This window comes from Myotis davidii, unplaced genomic scaffold (assembly GCF_000327345.1).
Source record: "Myotis davidii unplaced genomic scaffold, ASM32734v1 scaffold1032, whole genome shotgun sequence".
Taxonomy (NCBI): domain Eukaryota; kingdom Metazoa; phylum Chordata; class Mammalia; order Chiroptera; family Vespertilionidae; genus Myotis; species Myotis davidii.
Genome location: NW_006289083.1, coordinates 284,298 through 305,308, shown reverse-complemented (window position 1 = coordinate 305,308; position 21,011 = coordinate 284,298). Strand labels below are relative to the sequence as shown.

The 21,011-nt window shown below is 38.9% G+C and overlaps 1 protein-coding gene across 1 annotated transcript in view; it reads left to right on the top strand.

Moving 5' to 3' along the window:
* MDGA2 (MAM domain containing glycosylphosphatidylinositol anchor 2) overlaps positions 1-21,011 on the top strand; it is a 939,200-nt gene that overhangs the window by 712,086 nt on the left and 206,103 nt on the right. The window contains exon 8 of the mRNA XM_006761237.2: positions 8,339-8,632. Within this exon, the coding sequence (XP_006761300.1) occupies positions 8,339-8,632 (294 nt within the window). The remainder of the gene's footprint in view (positions 1-8,338; positions 8,633-21,011) is intronic.

Below are 21,011 nucleotides of genomic sequence, written 5' to 3'. Positions count from 1 at the left end.
AGTGTGAAAGATAATCTTTACTTTAATAATGTGTGATCTGAAAAAAGCATGTTGCTAACCTTCGAGTTTCAAACAGCAAATCCACGGGAAATAAAACTCACTTCACGTCTATAGGTCTTGTCAGCATGAGAATCCTTGAATCAGATCTCTAGGGAAATCTATCATAAACAGACCTTTTTATTGAAGTCTAATTAATTTATGCTTTAAGTACAGATTATACATTCCACTCTAGACCACCCATATGTATTATAAACTTCTAGAGGCCCGATGCATGAAATTCATGCAAGACTAGGCCTTCTTCCCCCCCGCAGCCGGCACCGGCTTCCCTCTGGCACCTGGGACTGGGCTTCCCTCGCAGCCCCAGCTTAGTCCAGAAGATCGTTGGGAAGGACGTCTGGTCTAATTAGCATATTATGCTTTGTTATTATAGATTTCTCAAAATTAAAGTGTAATTAATTCAGTGTTATGCTTATTTGGGGATTCTAGAAAATGTATGTCTAGTTGTCTTTGAAGAGACAACTCTACTTATTACTTAATTATGATTTTATAATAAAATAATATATAATTTGTTTAAACTATAGTACACTATAAATATTTACATATTTTAAATCAATAAGTCATTAGTAAGCATACTCTGATGTCTTTGCTTCAGACAACATGATATTTTCCCATAGAGTTCAGGATAGGTAGCCTTCCCCTGCATTCTTTTGAGTAAGAAAAATAAGCCAGTCATTTTCCTAGTCAAGACTAAAGATTAAATTTCCTCAATTTCCTTCTCAATGAAGAAATACAAACATTTTAATTTTCTATATTTGCTTTATTTTATGTGATACAATGGAACAGTTGATAGAAAATCAGTTTGTACAAATTATCTGTCTATTTCTTTATGTTTGGAATAATAAACTTTGATGTCATATGTTTTTGAAGTTTCTCTGATTATAACTTCTCCAACAGTAGCATTGCAGAAAAGAAAAATCAAAGTAAGGGTAGTCTTATTATATATCAGAAGTTGTATCCCTGTGTTTTTATCAGGAGGAATTTTTTTCTAGACAATACATTATGAATAAATGCGGATCCCAAAAGGTGCAGACATTTCAAATTGTTCTACTTAATTTGATGTTTTTATTGTGAGATTCAATATTAAAAAATGCATTAATTAGAGAAAGGGCATAGTAAACATATCAAAAGGAATGGCATGTTCTTGAATTGGCTCTTTTCTCTGACTTTTCTTTTTTTTATTGCAGCTTATCTATCCAAATCTTTAAATGAAAAGATAAAGTAAAGGAAAACTGCAAGATCCTTTTTTTGAGTCTCTTAGCTCTCACATACATCCTCACATATCTCAAGATCTACTGCATCCAAAATCCCTACTAACAATATATTTTGCAGAAGATTCTGTTATTTGTATGGGCTAATAATTATATAATTTCTACATTTTATTCTTATTTATCACATTTGTTCTAAAATGTTTATGATTTTTACCTATTATGTTTATTTCTATTATATTTATAGTTGTTTATCTTCTTACCTCCTTACCTTTCTCTCTGTTCCTACCCCACTTCCTTCATCAATTATTTTGTGGCTTCCTGGACTGTGCCAAGTAGGAAAGCAGGCAGCAGATTTCAGAGACAGAGTAAAACACTCTGTGCTTTCAGAGATATAAACATGGGAGAAAATATATAACAAAGCCACAAGTACAGGTTCAATGGGTCTACAATGTAATAAGTGGTCAAGCAGAGTGAACAACCACCTCAGCCTAGGGATAAGCAAACTGATCATTGAAAGTAGTAAGATTGGAACTGAATCTCAACACCTGGGGCAGGCAGGGAGTGCTAGAATATATGCTGAACACAGGAAAAACGGCTTATTGAAGAGCACTGAGGTTCACTGGGTGGTAAAACCACACATGTGAATGAGTGTTGTAGGAGTGAGCAATTCTAGAGAAGCATTTCTCAGACATGTTGCCTAGAACACCATGTTCAGAGTGATACATTTGTGTTATTAAAAAGTGGAGTTTTCATCAGATGAGTGCTGAAAAACAGGTTGTATTAACATTTTAATGCAAATACATTATAAAAGAATGAAAATTCTATATTCTACATATTATAAAATTCTACATATTATAAAAGAATGAAAAATAGGAAATATTCAGAGAAAATTAAATTATCAATAATCTCACACTCAGAGAGAGCCACTGTTAGTATTTTGCAGTATTTCTTTTTGGGCTTCCTTTTCCTCTAGATTTTTCCTCTTCTCTGAATCTGGGCCCAATTTCTTGCTGTCTTAATTTGTACATTTGCTGTGAAAATTTTTGCTGAGTTCCTTTTATGTGCAAAATAGAGTGCTGAATGCTGACAATATAAAGAAGAATGATACTAGTATATACACTCGCCTTTAAGAAGCTCCCTATTAACATTCATTAGCATGAGACGTTTTATATAAAAACTAGATGCCTGGTGCATGAAATTTTTGCATGTGGGGGGGGGGTCCCCTCAGCCCGACATGCACCCTCTCTAGTTTGGGGGCCCTCATGGATTAGGCCCACTCCCCGTGGTTCTCTGCACTCTGTGGGGCCTGGCCGCTCTGTGCCCACTGCCCAGAGGCTCTCTGCAGCGCAGAGACTCTCCACAGCCAGGGCGAGACACTTGCTTCGTCGCCACGGCGATGACGCAAGCATCCTGCCCTCTTTGTTCCATGTGCACACGTGCTGCCCAGAGGCCCTCTGGGGTGGGGTGAGACGCTTGCCTTGTTGCTGCAGGGATGAAGCAAGTGTCCCGCCCTGGCCGCTCTTCACCCACTGCCCAGAGGCCCTCTGCAGCCAGGGTGGAACACTGGGCTTGTCGCTGTGGCAACAAAGCAAGCGTACCACCAGGCCGCTCACCCTGCCAGCACTCAGTGGCCACACCCCCAGGACTGGGGGACTCAGGCAGAGGGGACTGGGTGCCGCCATCTTGTGGCTATAGGTTCTGCCATCTTTGTGACAGAGTGATGGTTACTTTGCATATTATCCTTTTATTAGATAGGATGTGACACTATTGTTTACACTGTTCAGTAACATGTTTTACTCATTTATTAATCGTTTTTATAGCTGTTCATAGTATTTACTAGCTTGTTGTTTAAAGATATAAATATCTTTCTTGATAAATGTAGGTCTATTATGTCTTCATTAAAAAGATTGCATCATTTTTATTGTATGATTGTACCACTATTTATTTAACACATCCATCAGGCTGTTCTCAATGTTTTTAGTAAGCCAGGATTAGTATTAACACTCTCATTGAGGTTTGTAGTTTTCATAGTGACATGAACAAAATAGCATTTATCATAATAAAATTTATGACTGAATAACAGGAGGCCTAGAAGAATTAGACTGGTGACAGAGAGGTCAGTTAGAACACTGCCACAAGAAGAGACAATGATGACTTCTACCAAGAAATCTACCTGCATCCATGAAAAGAAATAGACAGTCATGGGACATATTTTTGACAGAGAAAGGATAGTGGCTGATAGGAAGTGGTGAGCAAAAAGAAATGGTAAAACAAAGAAAATGCTATGGTCTAATTATCAGATGATGTATGTTGATAATTACCTATCAACTAAGTCAAGCAATAAATGGTGCTTAAGTTTGGAGATTTGCAAGGCTTTTAAAGTATTAAAATACTATGCTGCAGTCATAAATTAGAAGTGTCTAGGGCTAAAGTTGGAATTCATATTATTAACATATAAAATATATAAGTTTTATATGTTAACAAATGAGATCTAGTGATAACAAACTAGATCTCATAACAGAAAAATATATAGTAACTAGAGGCCCAGTGCACTAATTTGTGTACAGGTGAGGTCCCTTGGTCTGACCAGTGATCAGGGCCTATCGGGGGTCGGGGGTGGTGGCCAGCTGGGAGGAGGGACCATGGGAGGATGGCCGGCTGGCCCCCTGATCCAGGTCAATGGGAGAGCCAGCCGGTCAGCTGGGTGTAGGGGCCACGGAAGGTTGGCTGGCTGGGCAGAGGAACCATGGGAAATTGGCTGTGGGAGCACACTGACCACCAGGGGGAAGCTCCTGCATTGAGCATCTATTCCCTGGTGGTCAGTGTGCATCATAGTGACTGGTTGACTGGTAGTTCCAGTCTTGGTCGTTCGGTTGTAACAGTTGCTTAGGCTTTTATATGTATAGATAATTAAGAGGGGTTAGTATAGAATTGTAGAGAATGGAATACTTAATGTGGATATTGAGAGAAAATCACTATAAGAACTTTAGAAGTCATAAACTTTCTTGGTCAAGAGAGTTGTAGAGAAAAAATTAACTCCAATTTCAAGATTTAAAAAGCCTCATGGAAGAGATAGAGAATATACTATATTTTAATTAGATTTTGCTATTTAGCAAAAACTGGGCTAATTTATGTAAAATTTGTGTTCAAGTTACCTAGATTAAAACTGAGGTTTACATTTCTGTAATTTTGATTACATAAGAACGAAAGTTTATCTAAATAAATGAATAACAAACAAATATTTAAAAGAAGTTTCTTAACTATTTAGTCTGATAAATTTATAAAACATACCTAGTCAAAGGTTTGTGTATTTTAGAATGGCCTAGTGTAATAAGATCTTTGAATTAAGGCAGAAAGTGAATACTTTCATTTAGCAGCATTCTATATTTAAGTTTTTATTGTTTGTTTTTACAGTCAACCATTAATAACCTTGGAGCTAATAAAGTGCAAATACTTAGTTTCAAAAGTGAAGAAATAAATACTCAGACTGGTTAAATTTGGCCTATGTCATTTGGCTTGTTTTGGAAGAAATGAGACTCCATTAAATAATCTTTTATTTTATCAGTTATTTTCATTTATTTCACATAGATTTATCAAAGTTATATATTGACTTGGTTTGGTAGATCTAAAAAGCAGTTTGTCTTTCTATTTGGGAAATATTCTATTATAGATAGATATAAAAATACTAGAGGCTTGCCGAAACCGGTTTGGCTCAGTGGATAGAGCGTCGGCCTGCGGACTGAAAGGTCCCAGGTTCGATTCCGGTCAAGGGCATGTACCTGGGTTGCGCGCACTTCCCCAGTGGGGTATGTGCAGGAGGCAGCTGATCGATGTTTCTCTCTCATCGATGTTTCTAACTCTCTATCTCTCTCCTTTCCTCTCTGTAAAAAATCAATAAAAATATATATTTTTTAAAAATACTAGAGGCTCGGTGCACGAAATTCGTGCATGGGGGGCCCCCCTCAACCCAGCCTGCACTCTCTCCAATCTGGGACCCCTAGGGGGATGTCTGACAGCCGGTTTAGGCCCGATCCCCAGGACAGTTGGACATCCCTCTCACAATACTGGACCACTAGCACCTAATCGCTCACCTGCCTGCCTGCCTGATCACCCCTTACTGCCCCCTCTGCCAACCTGGTCACCCCCAACTGGCCCCCTCTGCCTGCCTGGTCACCCCTAACTGTCTCCCCTCCCAGCCTGGTTGCCCCTCATGGTTCCCCACACCAGCCTGGTTGCCCCACTCAGCCTACTGTTCAGTCGCTTGGTCGTCCCTCACTAAACCCTTGCCAGCCTGGTTGTAGGCAGCCATCTTGTGAGAGCATGAGGGTTAATTTGCATATTACCTCTTTATTATATAGGATAAGGTAGAAATAGATATCCTATATAATAGAAGCCTAATATGCTAAGTGTCTGGTCATCCAGTCAGTCTTTCAGCTAATCAAAGTGTAATAGGCTAATGATATGCTAAGGCTACTCAACAACTCGCTATGATGTGCCCTGACCATCAAGGGGCAGTCAACCGGTCAACCAACCACTATGACATGCACTGATCACAAGGGGGCAGATGCTCCAACTGGTAGGTTAGCTTGCTGCTGGGGTCTGGTCGATCGGGTCTGAGTATGATGGGCCAGACATGCCCTGGAGCCCTTCTGTGGTCCCTCCCTGGTTGGCCAACCTCCTGCATCCTTCCCTGGCCCCAATTGTGCACCAGTGGGGTCTCTTGGCCTGGCCTGCGCCCTCTAGCAATCTGGGACCCTCTGGGGATGTTGGAGAGCCAATTTCGCCACTATGACATGCACTGATCACAAGGGGGCAGCCCTCTGGGGATGTTGGAGAGCCAATTTTGCCCGATCCTTCAGACCAGGCCAAGGGACCCCACTGTGCATGAATTTGTGCACTGGGCCTCTAGTATAATATAAAATAGGTAAGGTAATTTGCAAAATATGTGTCAAGTTCATTCTCACATTTCCACCTTCTCATTTTTTATTGATCCTGGACTAGTGATCAAGAGATGGGCAGGGAAAATTAGTCCAATTTGTCCATAGTAGCAGAGCAGTTGTGAACAGGAGTCCAGTGCTAACCCAAATTATTCATCTCAAACACCATAGCTTACTGGAACCTGCTTCAAGTGTCAGTTGTCTACACTGTTCACTTGTCATAAGATGGCCTCAGCTTGAATTTTATTCAAACAAAGTACTCATCTTCTCTTATATTCAGTGTTTTTATTTGTTAAATGTTCATATGAAATATTTGATTCTTAGAATTATCAAAGGAATTAACTGAAAATGTAAAATCCCTAATGTGTCTATTACAAAGCAGGAACATCATTAATGTTAAATGTTGATGATATTGTTATTATCCTTTGTGGTTTCTCATGCAGGGTGAGTAAACATTGAGGCTTCTTTTTGATCCTATTGTTAGAAGATGCTGCTTAGAATTGCATCATTCCCTTTTGATTTACTTCTGAAGGAATAAGTTAACAAAATCACTTAATTGTTTATATTAAATTTATTAAATTAATTTATTAAATTAAATTATTTAATCAGCTATTATTTTAAATGCAACCATATTTAAACATATGCTTTGTTAATGGCAATTCTTAGACTGTATATATCTATTATAAGAAGGTCATGGTTAATGTTTTAATGTTCCATATTTTCTGATTTCCTTTATTTAACTACTTTTTTCTTTTACTACATTTTTAAGATAAGAAGTAAATGAAGGAATTAAATGAAAAATTATACACAAAGACACTTAAATAGCAAGATAATTAATTCTCATATCACTTTTGACTTGAATTTATTTTTTTTCTGTGTGAGAAAAACATTTCCATATTAGTTGAAAGATAATTTTTAAATTATGCTTGTTTTTGTTCCTGGGCATTGGAGCACAGTGATGCTAGAGGGGAGAATAAAACCTTTGCCTTTTTACCCAAATGCAATTCTCTCCAAAGGAAGCATATTGCATTTATCAGAAGGATAGAATTATTCATATATTTCTGTTTATTTTTATTCTGGCATTTAATTTAGCCCATGCTTTTTGATAGATGCTCTATTGCATGAATACATTTGAATGCATATACATTGTAAAAGTCGTCCAATGGAACAGGTGATTTTATTTGTGAGAAAACTCTTTAGGTAGTATTTGCCTCTTGTTGTTCATGTTGTGTCCTAAATCATAACATATTTATCCTAGTGCAGTAAAGTTAAGTTTCAGTGAAATCAACCTAATTTTCTCAGAAATATCTTCAGTAAAATCAGAAATTAGTTTAACTTCAAAAAATTACAATTCTTATATTATTGAAATATACTTTTGAAAATATACTTAAAATTAATACTACAGAAATAGTGGCAACAGTGTGAGAAACTACAGTGATCTCAAAATGTCTTAAAATGAAAGTATATGGGAAAATTCAAATCTCAAAAATATTAGAAATTCAACGGAGAAAAATACAGTGGATTCTCAGTGTGGTATTGTAGTGAGTTGTTCCATCTAATGTCCTTAAGGGAAAAAGCAAACTTTAAACCTTAGCAATTTGCCAAGGTTTTCTAAACCAGTCACAACTTCTAATTGTATGACAAAGGTGCTGCTTTCCCTTTCCTACTACTTGTGTTTACTGTGCCTGCTAAATCTACAATATCACACACCCTTTCTTATACCATCCTTGGATAAGAGATAACAGCATAGGAAGCAGAAAACTGAAAAAGCTGAACCCTCAGAAGGCAGGATCATTCTTTTGTGAAATGTAAATATTAAATGCCCAATTAATGGCTGATAATGACAAATCATTGAATAAACATTTCTCATGTTGACCATTTTAAGCCTAACTTAATGCTTTATTTATTTTGCTAATGTTGGAAGACCTCACTCAAGAGAGTTCTATAAAAACAAATCAGAATAATTTCAACTGATGGTATTTACCACCTATCCCAAAGGTTTCTATAATTTTTGTCATCTGAATTGTCGCACATCTTCAACCAGCAGAAATTGTTTTCTTATGATTTTCTGTGTTTGAATATGCTTTACCAGTTTATACTAACCTTGAAAAATTTTCTTTTTCCCATTTCAAGTTCCACCCAATCTGACTGTTCCACAGGAAAAATCACCTTTGGTCACCAGAGAAGGGGACACAATAGAACTACAGTGTCAAGTAACTGGAAAACCTAAACCCATCATCCTTTGGTCTAGAGCGGATAAAGAAGTTGCAATGCCTGATGGGTCAATGCAAATGGAGAGTTATGATGGAACACTGAGGATTGTGAATGTCTCTAGGGAAATGTCAGGAATGTACAGATGTCAGACCAGCCAATACAATGGATTTAATGTGAAACCAAGAGAAGCTTTGGTGCAGCTCATTGTTCAGTGTAAGTACATTTTTTTCTGTGTTTCTATTGGGAGGCAAGGGAACAACTGTTATAATCTTCTACTAGTAAAAATGCGGTGATTTTTGGAATTGGTTCAAGATAAAATATTTATACATTATTGCTACCTAATTTAAGCTATAATTTTTGTTAAATCTGCCTATTACCTGAGCTACTACACACTAATACTAGTAGATGAGAATTGTATTAGTATGTGTGTGTGTGTGTGTGTGTGTGTGGTGATTATAATGATTTTATGTGGTTGGTTAATGCCAAAAAAATCAACAAATCTAATAGTTAAAAACTGGCCATGCTCAATGAAATGAAGACTGGAAGTAATTGCTAATTCAAATTATAATACTCTTTTGTTTTCTCAGTTCATGTTTCTACTTCAGGCAATTGTGTGCTCTTTGCCCAAATTATTCACTTATTTCAAGGCATCCGTTTGTTTAAATTGTGCAGACCTCATCACTGAAATGCTATGTTTGCATATCTGAAGTCGTAAGAGTAGATTGCATAATTATCTAGTAATATTGAGATAATTCAGGCAGATATTTTGTGGTGAATTTTTACTTGCCTTTCTTTACAGGTATTTAACTGTGTGATTTGAATGATACATTTTTAACTATTTTTTTATTGAAATCACTCTAACAGTTCTAACAAAAATATTATAGACTTTGTGTGCTTTGTATTTGCTTTCAGTATGAAAGTTCTTAAATTCATAAATTTTAAAAGTTTAATGATGTCCAACTGGTGTTGGATTATTAGAGGATGCCCTGATAATTTTGATGGCAAGTGGTGTGGATAATGCTGAAAGAGAAAAAGCAAATTGAACACAGTCTGTTCAAACTCCAGTAGTGCTGCTATAAATTTTAATTGATGAACTATTTGATAAGTACATGGTGTCAAAGTCCTCAAGAAAATAATGAATTGGATGAAATTGCACACTTCAATAAATAACAATGTTGGTTTCTTTCTGTGGTTCTTCCGTAACTCAGAAAATGAAAAGAAAAAAAGAAATTAGTCCAAATATGTCAATTTTTATATTAGACTTAAGGGCATTGACAAATTGAATGAACTGACTTTAAATTCAAAAGAATAACTGAAATATGTTTTGGACTGATAGCAGCAAATGCATTTATGTATGAGGTAGGTGAGTGGCATATGAGGAGCAAGGTTCTAAAGCTGCCTAAACATTCCAATTGATTACTATTTTTTTCTCCAAATATTGCAGCTTTTAAATGGCAGGTTTCATTTAGCAAATCACTACTCCTTTTTCCTGGCTGGCCTTTATACTCATGCAATAAGTTCATGGATAGGAGAAAAAGAATTATAAAAAACTGTGGTACATCTTCACAATGGAATACTATACAGCTATTAAAAAGAAGGAACTTTTACCACTTGCAACAGTATGGATGGAACTGGAGAGCATATGCTAAGCGAAATAAGCCAGTTGGAGAAAGATAAATATCACATGATCTTACTCATATGTGGGATATAATGATCAACATAATTTGACGAACAAGAATAGATCCATCTAGAGACAAATCGTCGGGTGCGGGGGAGGGGTTAGAGAGCAACCAAAGGACTTGTATGCATGCATATTAGCATAACCAATGGACACAGACACTGGGGCAATGGGGGCTTGCTGGTGCTGGGAAAGGATGGGGGAGGGGGTCAATTTGGGTGAAAGGAGACATATGTAAAACTTTAGACAATAAAAAAAGAGAGAGAGAGAGAAAGAAACCTTGCCTTAGTTATCCAAAAATAAGCACCCCCTCAAGTGACCATAGAGAAATGGATAGAATTTGGGAAACTTTATTCTTCTTGGTAATCACAGGATTCTGTGCTCCCTCCAGAGTTATGCAGAACACTTCAATGTTCCTAAAGCTATTAGGGCAATTAGTTTTCACTCTTTCACTCTGCTCACACCTCTCTGGGAAAGCACTGACAGAAATAAAAGCTGTGAAACCCAGTGGCTCTGGGGAATTTTGAATTAAAGGTTCAAGAACCAGGATCTCTAATCTCCATAGAATATACAAATGCCCCAAATTATATTGGTGAATTAAATTTCCTTTTTCTTCTTCTTCCTCTTAGTAAGTTCCATGGAAAATGTTAAGTTAAGCTCTCAAGATTTTAAAGTTTAATAGAGGAAGACAATATATACTGGCATAATTGTTTCTAGTGTAATTGGAATGCAATCACAGGGATGTAATTGACTGAAAGACATCAATAGACAAAGTCTATTTCATTTAATGTAGGTAATAGGATCTGTATCCTAATAGATAGGTAGATATAGATAGATAGATAGATAGATAGATAGATAGATAGATATAGTTATAGATATAGATAGATATGTATCCTAATAGATAGGTATATAGGTAGATATTATATAAATAATAGAATAGTCCATTTAGTTTCATGTTCAAAATCTCCTAATGAGACTTGTTCTTAGCTAATGTTGTATTAAAATTATAAAGCAATCATTTTATTAAAACTGTAAAAGTTATTTTTTATCTTCATTCTCTTCTTAAAATGTATAGAGTATGAAGCAAATGAAATATGCCTAGAGGTATTTTGTACCATTTTATATCCTCTTCAGAAAGCTTAATCATCAAAATGAAATAATTTAAATTATTAAATTCTTGTGCACATTGCTCATTCCTAGAAAGCAGATTTACTTTATAGTATTTTAACTTATGTAATTACCAGTTACCACACATGAGATGGACCAAAATAAGAAGTTGCAAGTACAATATTTTGAAAAAGTGTTTTAAAATTGATTTACTAAGAAAAATAAAACAAATTAATTGCTAAATAAAACTGGAAAGTACATTGCAGTTTTATTTAAAATTTTAGCCATTAATTTTATTCATGTCTTTGGAACTATATAATAATTATTTTGTTAACTTTTTGGCTCATTTTTATTTGAAGCATTAGAATGAATAATTAAAAATACACATATGCATATATTAACTGATTCATATTGTTGTAATGCACCCCATGAATCACAGAAGGACGCCTCAAGAAGTCGAATTAAAGAGTCACGTTTATTGCAATCCGGAACTATGAGGGGTCATTCCCAAATCTCATAGTAATAAGATGGTTGAAAAACCAGACTTATATAGGCAAAGATCACAAAGGTATTGATTACAACCCGGGGTTTGGAATGAGGAACCTGGTTCGCAAAAAAAGCATTTACAGAAGCAGAATTAAGCATGTTAATTACAGTTTTGGGTCTCGGGATCACTGAGTTGACAGAAACACATAATCTGGGATTGCTGGGTTGACAGGAACACATTATCTAGAGCCCTAGGGTCTTGAGACCACTGGGTTGCCAAAAATTCATTATCTAGAGGCAATTTAGAGTAATTGTGCTGTCCTGGTCTTGGGACCACTGAGTCAACTAGAACGCATTATCTGTGGCCACTAAGACAATTTAGGATAATTGTGCTGTCCTGTTTCCCAGGTACAGAAGAATGTGCTTTCTAAAACCAGTAAGATAACAATCAATGGGATAGTCATTCAATCGAATTCTTTGTTCCCTTGGGATTCGGGGCTCTCTCTTGCATCCAGTAATGGAAGCGGGGGGGGGGACCAAGTCCCGGGCTTGAATAAATGACTCTATGCTGACTCGGCTCCCTAGTGGTCTGTCTTGGGGGATCTTGAAATCTGGGCATAACATATACAATTCAGAAAATCAAAATAACTTTTCTATTGTTAAGCCAAACAACAGGGTTAGAGTTAAACTATAGTTTCTACATGAGATGGTTACTACCATAGTTCAATAATACTGGGGAGGAAAAATTTTTATTTTACTCCTCTAGGGGCTTTAGCTGGTTTAATAGTTAAATTTACATAAGATAGATTAACATGAGTAAAACAATTTTTTTAATTTTAGATTTACAGGAGTTTCATAAAAAATATGAGACCCAATGACAAGTAGGCAGTTGAGGCTTATAGGCCATCCTCAGCTACGGACTGGAATAGGCCCTGGGGCTTCAAAGTAGGAGGGTATGAGAAAAGTTACCTGCCAGAGAAAAGTTATCTCTTATAATGACTCTCTCTCTCTCTCTGAGCCAGGCCCCCTGACTAAATTCTTTTAGGTAGGCAAGCGGAAGCAAAAGTTTTTTCTTGCGTTGACTGGTCTTGATGGCCTTCAGCTCAAAATAATCCACATGCGTAAGATGTACATTTTGGGATGGCATATTCTGCTTTCCTTCAATATAATTTAAAAGTTATAGTATGTGTAGAGCTTACTGAACAAAACTAGAACAATTTCCTCAAAAAATCACAGTAGTAAAGCTATTTTTTAATTTATTAATTAGAGTACTGACCACTTAAATATTGATTAAATAGAAATGATATATTCAAATGAATATATTCAAATAACTATATTAAATTATAAAACCAAGATATGCTTATTGTCCTAAAATTTATATATTTTTTATATTTTTATTTGTATTATATACATATACTTGTAGTGGTGCATACTATAATTTTAATTTCATAAATTATATTATTTTATTTTTAATAAAAGCTATCCTTTACAGGATTTTACCTCAAAGCACTGGTAAAATGTTTTAATAAAGAGAGTATAATTTAAAGTACATTTCTTTGAAAATCAGCTGGAAAAGATATATATACATATATATATAGCATAATGCCACTTTTATTATTAAAGCTTTATTATATATATGAACATTTTTGTCACCTACAATTAAAGATGAAATATTTCTGCTATGAGATATAAAATACAGACTAAAAACCAAAGAGTGATTATAGTGTTAAATTGTATTAAGTAACAGACTTTCAGCCATCTCCAAATGAGATTTCATGCCCCACTTACAACTTTTATTTTCCAAATGAACACTTATGAAAGAACTAATCAAGGCTATTGATAAGCCCATGTTCTTATCTAAAGCAAGACCAAATTGGAAGAAGAGTAGGGAGCCACACATCAGGGTTTTATTGGTTACTCTTTCTCTAGAAATCTAGGGATGAATGCATGCTAATTTATTTCAATCAAAATGAATGTTCAACTGTGAGACCCCCGAAATGGGACCCTCACTCTGTCCTGCAGACTGACGGCGACCCCAATCAACCGCAGGAGACGTTACTTGATGCAAACCACAAGAGGTTTTATTCCAGCGCGCTGGGGCTCAACTCGAAACTCACGCAGGAGCGGAGTTGGGCCCCGGGCAACAAGTCTTTCAGATATTTATATGCAAAAATCACACATCAGGGAGGGGCTGCATGCAGGAGGAACAAAGAAATTCCAAGGACCCTGCTGTGTATCTCAGTAGGGCGTTTTTACAACCTGTTTATCTTAATGGTTGATTGGTGCTCTGTTTACTCAGCCTGCTGCTTGTGACCGGGGCTATCTCCGAGGGCAGCCTCAAGGCCTGCACTCCCTTTGTTCCCCATCCCTGGCGTCTCTAGCGGGGTGGGGGGAAGCCTGGGGAGGGGGAGCCTGGGGAGTTGAGATAAAACAGGCGGCTTGTAGCATTTTTTTCCTTTCACAACCAAGGTAGAATACCATGGGCTTTATTTTTAAAAAGTATTAAAATCAGATTGGGATATATGATAATATACATGCTCATTATTTTTAGACAAATTACTGAATAATTTTCTGTAGTGTCCAGATATACAGAATGATTGTATTGAACAAATATAACTACTTTTTGGATTTTTAAAAAAGAAAATTGCTCTAAAAATATCAGTGTAGCTAGAGATCAATCAACAGTTAAAAACAAGACAAGGTAGCTATTGAGAAAAAAGGAAACAAGGGAACAATTTGTCATATTCACACAAAAATACATTAAAGGCTAGCCAAATGAATTTATAAGTGAATGGACAAGAATTTTCACTTATTAGCAGAACAATAAAATGACTTTCATGTCCGTAGCTTGGAAAGCCCTACTTATGCAGAAGTACTTCCTATTCTCCATCCTTTCTCAGCCTCACAATCAGAGTAATTGGGTTTTATCCTGGTACCTCTTAAGGCAAGTTCCTCTTAAATTGTGGTTAAGTTCCACCTCTTCAGGAAGCTCCTGGTGACTGACAAGGGCCCTTCTTAATAGTCCGATCAACATTGTTGTTTAGTCTGCACTACACATTGTAGAACTTCAAAGTAGACTTCATTTTGAATATTCATGGTAGGTGATACACTTCTGATACCCAATATTTGAACTGGAACCTGGATTCTTTGTCTGCTGGAATCAAAGAATGAATCCACGGACAGAAAGTGGTATAGCAAAGGGGGAGATTTATTGAAGAACAAGTACAGGCTCCCACGTGGGGAGAGGGAAGAGTCCCACAGAACGAACTCCCAAGTAGGGAGGGGGAAAGGATCCCACAGAACTGATTCCCATGTAGGGAGGGAGAAGACTTGTCTTATGTAAATGCAATTGTTGCAGCTCCCTTGTCTTATGGAGATGTAACTGCACCTGGCTTCCTTGTGTTATGGAAATGTACCTTCACCCAGTCTGCAGCCCCATGCTTTTCCATGGACCCCAATTCTAAAAAAAATGTCTAAGCCTGCCTATGTTCCCCTGAAATTCCTGCTTCACATCTTTCAAAATCATTGGTTATTATTTCACTGTTGCCTTCCTCAAAATTCTCTTGTAATATTTCCTGTGAAGTTCTTTATGTAGTACAAATATTTCTAATGATTGTATAGTTTTTACACCAATCTTTTACCTAATTGGGTTTACTTTTTTCTCCAAAATGATCTGAATCCGACAGATTTTTGTTTACACCCATAACATAAATTCATCTTCCAAATTAGAAAACTTTTATTTGAGGTTATTCAAAAGATTAATTCAGAAACATAAATGGTAAGTTCAAGGTTATTTTCAACATAAAAAGTTAATGACTGCATTATGAGTATTTAGTCAATGCTTTTATCAGGATGATAATTTTGAACAGAGCGTTTATATAAAGAATATTGTTTAACCCAGAGAATCCTAGCTTTTGTTATTCATTACTATTGTTAAAAGATAAACTAGGTATATTAAAAGTTTTAAGAGAAAAAAATCCTTTCTAATCTGCAGCACCAAATTGTAAGTGTACCCATAGAAGCTCTGGGAGAGATTTTTATAGAGAAAAGGGAGTAGCAAAGGAGAGATATTATGAATTGGCTATAGTTTAAAGTCTAAGTAATGATTTATGATTGGTTGTCCTTGGGTTTTAATTTTATAACCTTGAGGCATTTGCATGTCTAGAATTTGGTTTGCTTAGATAGTCTGCAACAGTATTAGAGCCATATTAGTTTAATAGCCTCCTTGTTTAATTAATTTAACACTCTGTATGTAGTCCTTGGCAAATATCTTAATATCTCTAAGCTTTAGTTTTCTTGTTTCCAAAAGAAAATTGTTTCCTATTTTCAAGTAGTATTTATTTGAAATAAATTTGTACCAGACCTGCATTGTTGCAGAAGACCCCAGAAAAACCAAGTGACACTTTGAAGAAATGGAGGAACACTGTTTTAATTACACTGGTGGACTCCGGGAATAATTTCCAAATCAGAGTACTGAAACGTGTAGGGGCCCTCATTTTATACCTCCCTGTGGCCTTTGTCCCGCAAATATGGATTATGCTTCCAGTCCTTTTCAGGGGCTTGCAAGAAGGCCCTCAGGTGTTGGGGGTCTCCAGGCCATATCTGATGGCCTGGCCAGGTGCCAGCGATAACAACCCTCCCCCCAGGCAGTGCACTGTTCATAGGTTTATGGCCTCAGTGACAGGTTCTGCAAGACCAGTTTCTGGGAAGGAGGTAATGACTTAATTATAGGTTAGCTTCCTGGCATGGATTCCAATTGCTAGCCCCCCAATATCAGGATTACATTTGAATTAGCCCTTTTTAGCCTTCTCATTACCCCGCCCACCCCTCTCCCACAAACTTCTCTTAGCCTTGTGGTACAACAACTACGGGATGTTATGGTGAACAGGGGTGACGATTGGTCTTAGCAACTTCCAGCTGGAAAGGGGCAATGACAAAGGGGTTAGCATCCGTCTTTTCCTCTCGGAGGGGTTTATAGGGAATTCTTCTGGTTTGTAGGACCATCTGAAGTTTAAAGGCATTCCCGTCCAGTTTGCAGGCAGGCAGAGGTAAGCCACGGTCCCACATATATAGAATGTTCCTGCAGGGGGCACGAGGGGTAAGTGGTGTTTTCAGCCTTGAGGGTAGAGTTGCATAATTCATCTGGGAGGCAACCTGCTGGATGCTGGCCCTGCGTACTGAAACAAATAGGAGCAACGTTAGTTAGCTGCACAGTGGCCCTGACAAGTCCTATTATTTTTTCCGTCCAATACAATTCCAACCCCCCGCCCCCCATGTCCATTTGGTAGTGGAGTCATAACATGCCGCAGGCTGATAAGTAGAGCTAACAAAAATCTGGCTTGATTGGGCTTTTCCATATACTACCAGGTCTAGCAATTTGGGTAGCGAGTATCTAAGCAAGGACATGTGGCAGTGGCTCCTATGGGAGGCAAGTATGTACCTGCTAATATTATTAGCGGGATCATGTCATTTCCTCTATTTCTGTTCAGTGGGGGTCTACAACAGTGAACCGCTAAGAGAAAGAGTAGTATTATGACTATTTCTGCCAGGCAGATGTAGCCAAGGATGGCATGACAAGGTGTAGTCCAACAATTCATGATGAGGCCTTTGTTCCTTGCTGTGTGAGAAACAGTAATTTTATGGTGCTTCTGTGTTCCAGCAAGAGCAGATGAGTTCTCCTCCTGGTACTAGCCTCGGGTTCCAACGGTACTCATAAAAAGACAAAATGAGAATTATTAGAAAGATAAAACCAATGATACCAGAGCATATTACCTTTATGAGGAGATAAGAAAGAAATATTAGTGTTAGGGAGAATTCAGCTGGATGTTATCTGAGTTCTTTGGAGCAGGTTGATTGGCCAGGTCTACTGTCTTCTTGAGGGTGATCGGCAGGGGGTGTTTCTGGTCAGAGGTCACCTTCCACTCAGGCTGGGTGTCACTTGACTGGTGGGCTGCCTTCACCTGGGAGTGGTGGATCCAGGTGTTCAGTCCTGCAACCTAGCTGTGGGGGTGGTTAATATGACTGGATACGGTCCGTTCCAGGTAGGCTTGAGGAGCTTCTTTTTCTAATCCTTTACCCAAACCTGGTCTCCAGGTTTATAAGGATGTACTGCTGTTCCTAGAGAGATGGGTAGTCAGTCAGTAACCCACCAGTGGACCTCAAAGACAGTTTTTCCAAGTCCTTGTAGTTGTTTCTGGATTTCTAAGTTCCCTATTTCCCTCAAATCTCCCTTTGGCCGAATCAAGAGAGGGGGTCTGCCATAGAGAATTTCAAAGGGAGAGAAACTTACCCTGGCCCTTGGGGCACAGTATACCTGCAAGAGTATAAGAGGCAAGATATCTGTCCAGGATAAGACTGTCTCTTGGCATAGCTTAGCCATAGTCTGCTTTATAGTCTTATTCATGTGTCCTACTTGCCCTGAACTCTGAGGGCTGTAGGCTGTATGTATGTTCCATTTAATTTCTAAAGCCTTTGTTAAACCCAGATTACAAGATCCCCAAAGACAGACCACCAGGGAGCCGAGTCCAATGCAAAAGCAAAGAGCCTTTATTCAAGCTCGAGCTTGGTCCCTCCGCTCTACGGACACAGCGGCAGCATGCGAAGAGCCCTGAGCTCCAAGGGGACAAAGATTTTATGGGGCTAATCATTTGGGTGGGCTTAGGTGGGTGAGGTGGGCGACAGTGATTGGTTGGTTCCAGGCCAGGGTTTTATTCCAGGGTTTTACAGCAGGGACTTACAGCAGGAACTTACAGCAGGAACTTACAGCACAAAGGGCAGGCGATGACTAATGCATTCCTTGGCTTGAGCTATGCCCTGCTACCTCCTGATTGGTCAAGGGTGGCGCACAAGGAACATCCTATGGTATAGCCTAATTTGGACCTTAGCTGTTTTCTTGGAACTTCATTGGTCCGCTAGGGTGGTGGTTGGGGAGTCGGGACATTTTTAGCATTCCTGTGGTTATTCCCAGTTAGGGACACAGTTTCACATTCCCTCTTCGTCCTTTCACCTTAACTACCTGTTGTACTATTTCTGCTACAAAGGATGGGCCACTATCAGACCCTATGGTCAGAGGCATTCCATACAGTAGAATTATATCCTTCAGCAATGCCTTAGTGACTTCTCTCGCCTTTTCCTTGCAAGTGGGATATGCCTCAATCCAAACTGAAAAGGTGTAAACAAAGACCAGCAGGTATTTATTTCCTTTGCTAGGCCCTATTTCTGTAAAATCTACTTTAAGTCCTCAAAAGGAGCTTGCCCACAGTGCTGAACTCCTATTGGTCCCACTGGACCCTGTTTGGCATTGTTCTGAACACAGGGGAGGCAACGCTGAGAGATTGAGGCTCACAAGGAGGGAAGATGGGCAATTAGGTAGTACCTGCCTAACAAAGCTTCTAGGGCAGCCTTTCCTAAATGAGTAAGGTCATGCTGCTGGAGGACTCTTCCTAAATGAGTAAGTTCATGCTGCTGGAGGACTCCCTTATGAGATAACTGTTCTGGGACATAGACCCTATGATCTGGGAGTATCCACCAGCCTTCCTTTGTTCTCTTGCCCCCTTCTTGCTGGGCCCATTCCTCCTCCTGAGGGGTGTATTTTGGAGGTTCAGGTAACTTGGGGGCCAATATGATCTGCGATGGTGTCACTTATTCTTTAGCAGCCTGCTTGGCTGCGGCATCAACACGTTGGTTTCCTACTGACACTGAGTCTTTCCCTTTCTGGTGACCTTTGCATGGATGACAGCTATTTCCTTGGGCTCCCAGACTGCTTCTAGTAACTTTAAAATCTCATTCTGATTTTTGATTCCTTTTCCTCCAGCCTTCAAGAGCCCCCTTTCCTTATATATGGCCCCATGGATATGCAGGGTAGCAAAGGCATAGTGTGAGTCAGTGAAGATGTTGACACGCTTATTCTTACTGAGTTCTAGGGCTCTTACTATGGCCCAAAGTTCTGCCCTCTGCGCTGACCACCCTTCAGGCAGGGCCCGTGTCTCGATTGTCTCAACGTTTGATACCACTGCACATCCGGCTCATCTTTTTCCTTCATCTAAGAAGCTGCTGCCCTCTGTGAACAATACCAAGCCGGGGTTTGGCAGGGGCCTATCTGTTAGTCTGGCTGGCTGGAATACACCTCCTCTAGGACTTCCAGGCAATCATGCTCAGGGGCCCGCTCAGCGATGGGTAGAAAGGCGGCAGGATTAAGAGTTCTCACTGCTTCTAATCTTACCCTCGGATTCTCACATAACAGTCCTTGGTATTGAGTCATTCGAGCATGAGTCAGCCAGTGCTGCCCCCTTGCTTCCATCAGGGTGACAACAGCATGAGGTACTTTTACATTTAAGTTTTGTCCTAAGGTAAGCTTATCCGCTTCCTTGACTAACAATGCTGTGGCTGCAAGGGGCCTGAAACATGGGGGCCACCCGGAGGCAACTGCTTCAATCTGTTTGGAGAGATAGGCTACTGGTCTCTGCAGGGTCCAAACTCCTGGGTCAGAACTCCTAGGGCTACCCTGCTGTTCTCGTGAACAAAAAGATTAAAGTCTCGTGTCACATCTGGTAGCCCTAGTGCTGGGGGCTCAGTGAAGGCTTTATCCTGTTCAGGACCCCAGGCGATGGGTGCCTTCTCTTCTCCTTTTAAAGCTTCATAGAGAGCCTTGGCCAGGTCTGAAAACCCTGGGATCCAAATTTAACAGAACCCTGCCGCTCCCAGGAATTCCCAAATCTGCCGCTGGGTGCAAGGGACTGGAAAGGGACATACTGCCTGCTTTCTTTCAATCCCTAGCCTTCGTTCCCCTTGGGTGATTCAGAAGCCTAGATACTTGACTTCTTTATGACAAATCTGTGTTTTTTTCTTGGACACTCTGTAACCTGTTTCAGTTGACGATCTCAGAAGGGCTCATGTTCCCTCCCAGCACTGAGCTCCTGTGGAGCTAGCCAGTAGGAAGTCGTCTACATATTGGAGTAGAACACATCTCAGGTCCTGTCCTGGGAAGGTAGACAGACCAGTTTCTGAGAAGGAGGTAATGACTTAATTATAGGTTAGCTTGCTGGCATGGATTCCAATTGCTAGCCCCCAGAATATCAGGATTACATTTGAATTAGCCCTTTTTAGCCTTCTCAGCATAGCTCAGTAGTTGAGCATCAACCTATGAACCAGGAAGTCACTGTTTGATTCCCGGTCAAGGCTTATGCCTGGAATGCAGGCCCAATCCCCAGTGTGGAGCTTGCAGGAGGCAACTGACCAATGATTCTCTCTCATCATTGATGTTTCTATCTCTCTCTCCCTCTCCCTTCCTCTGTAAACTCAATAAAAATATATAAATAAATA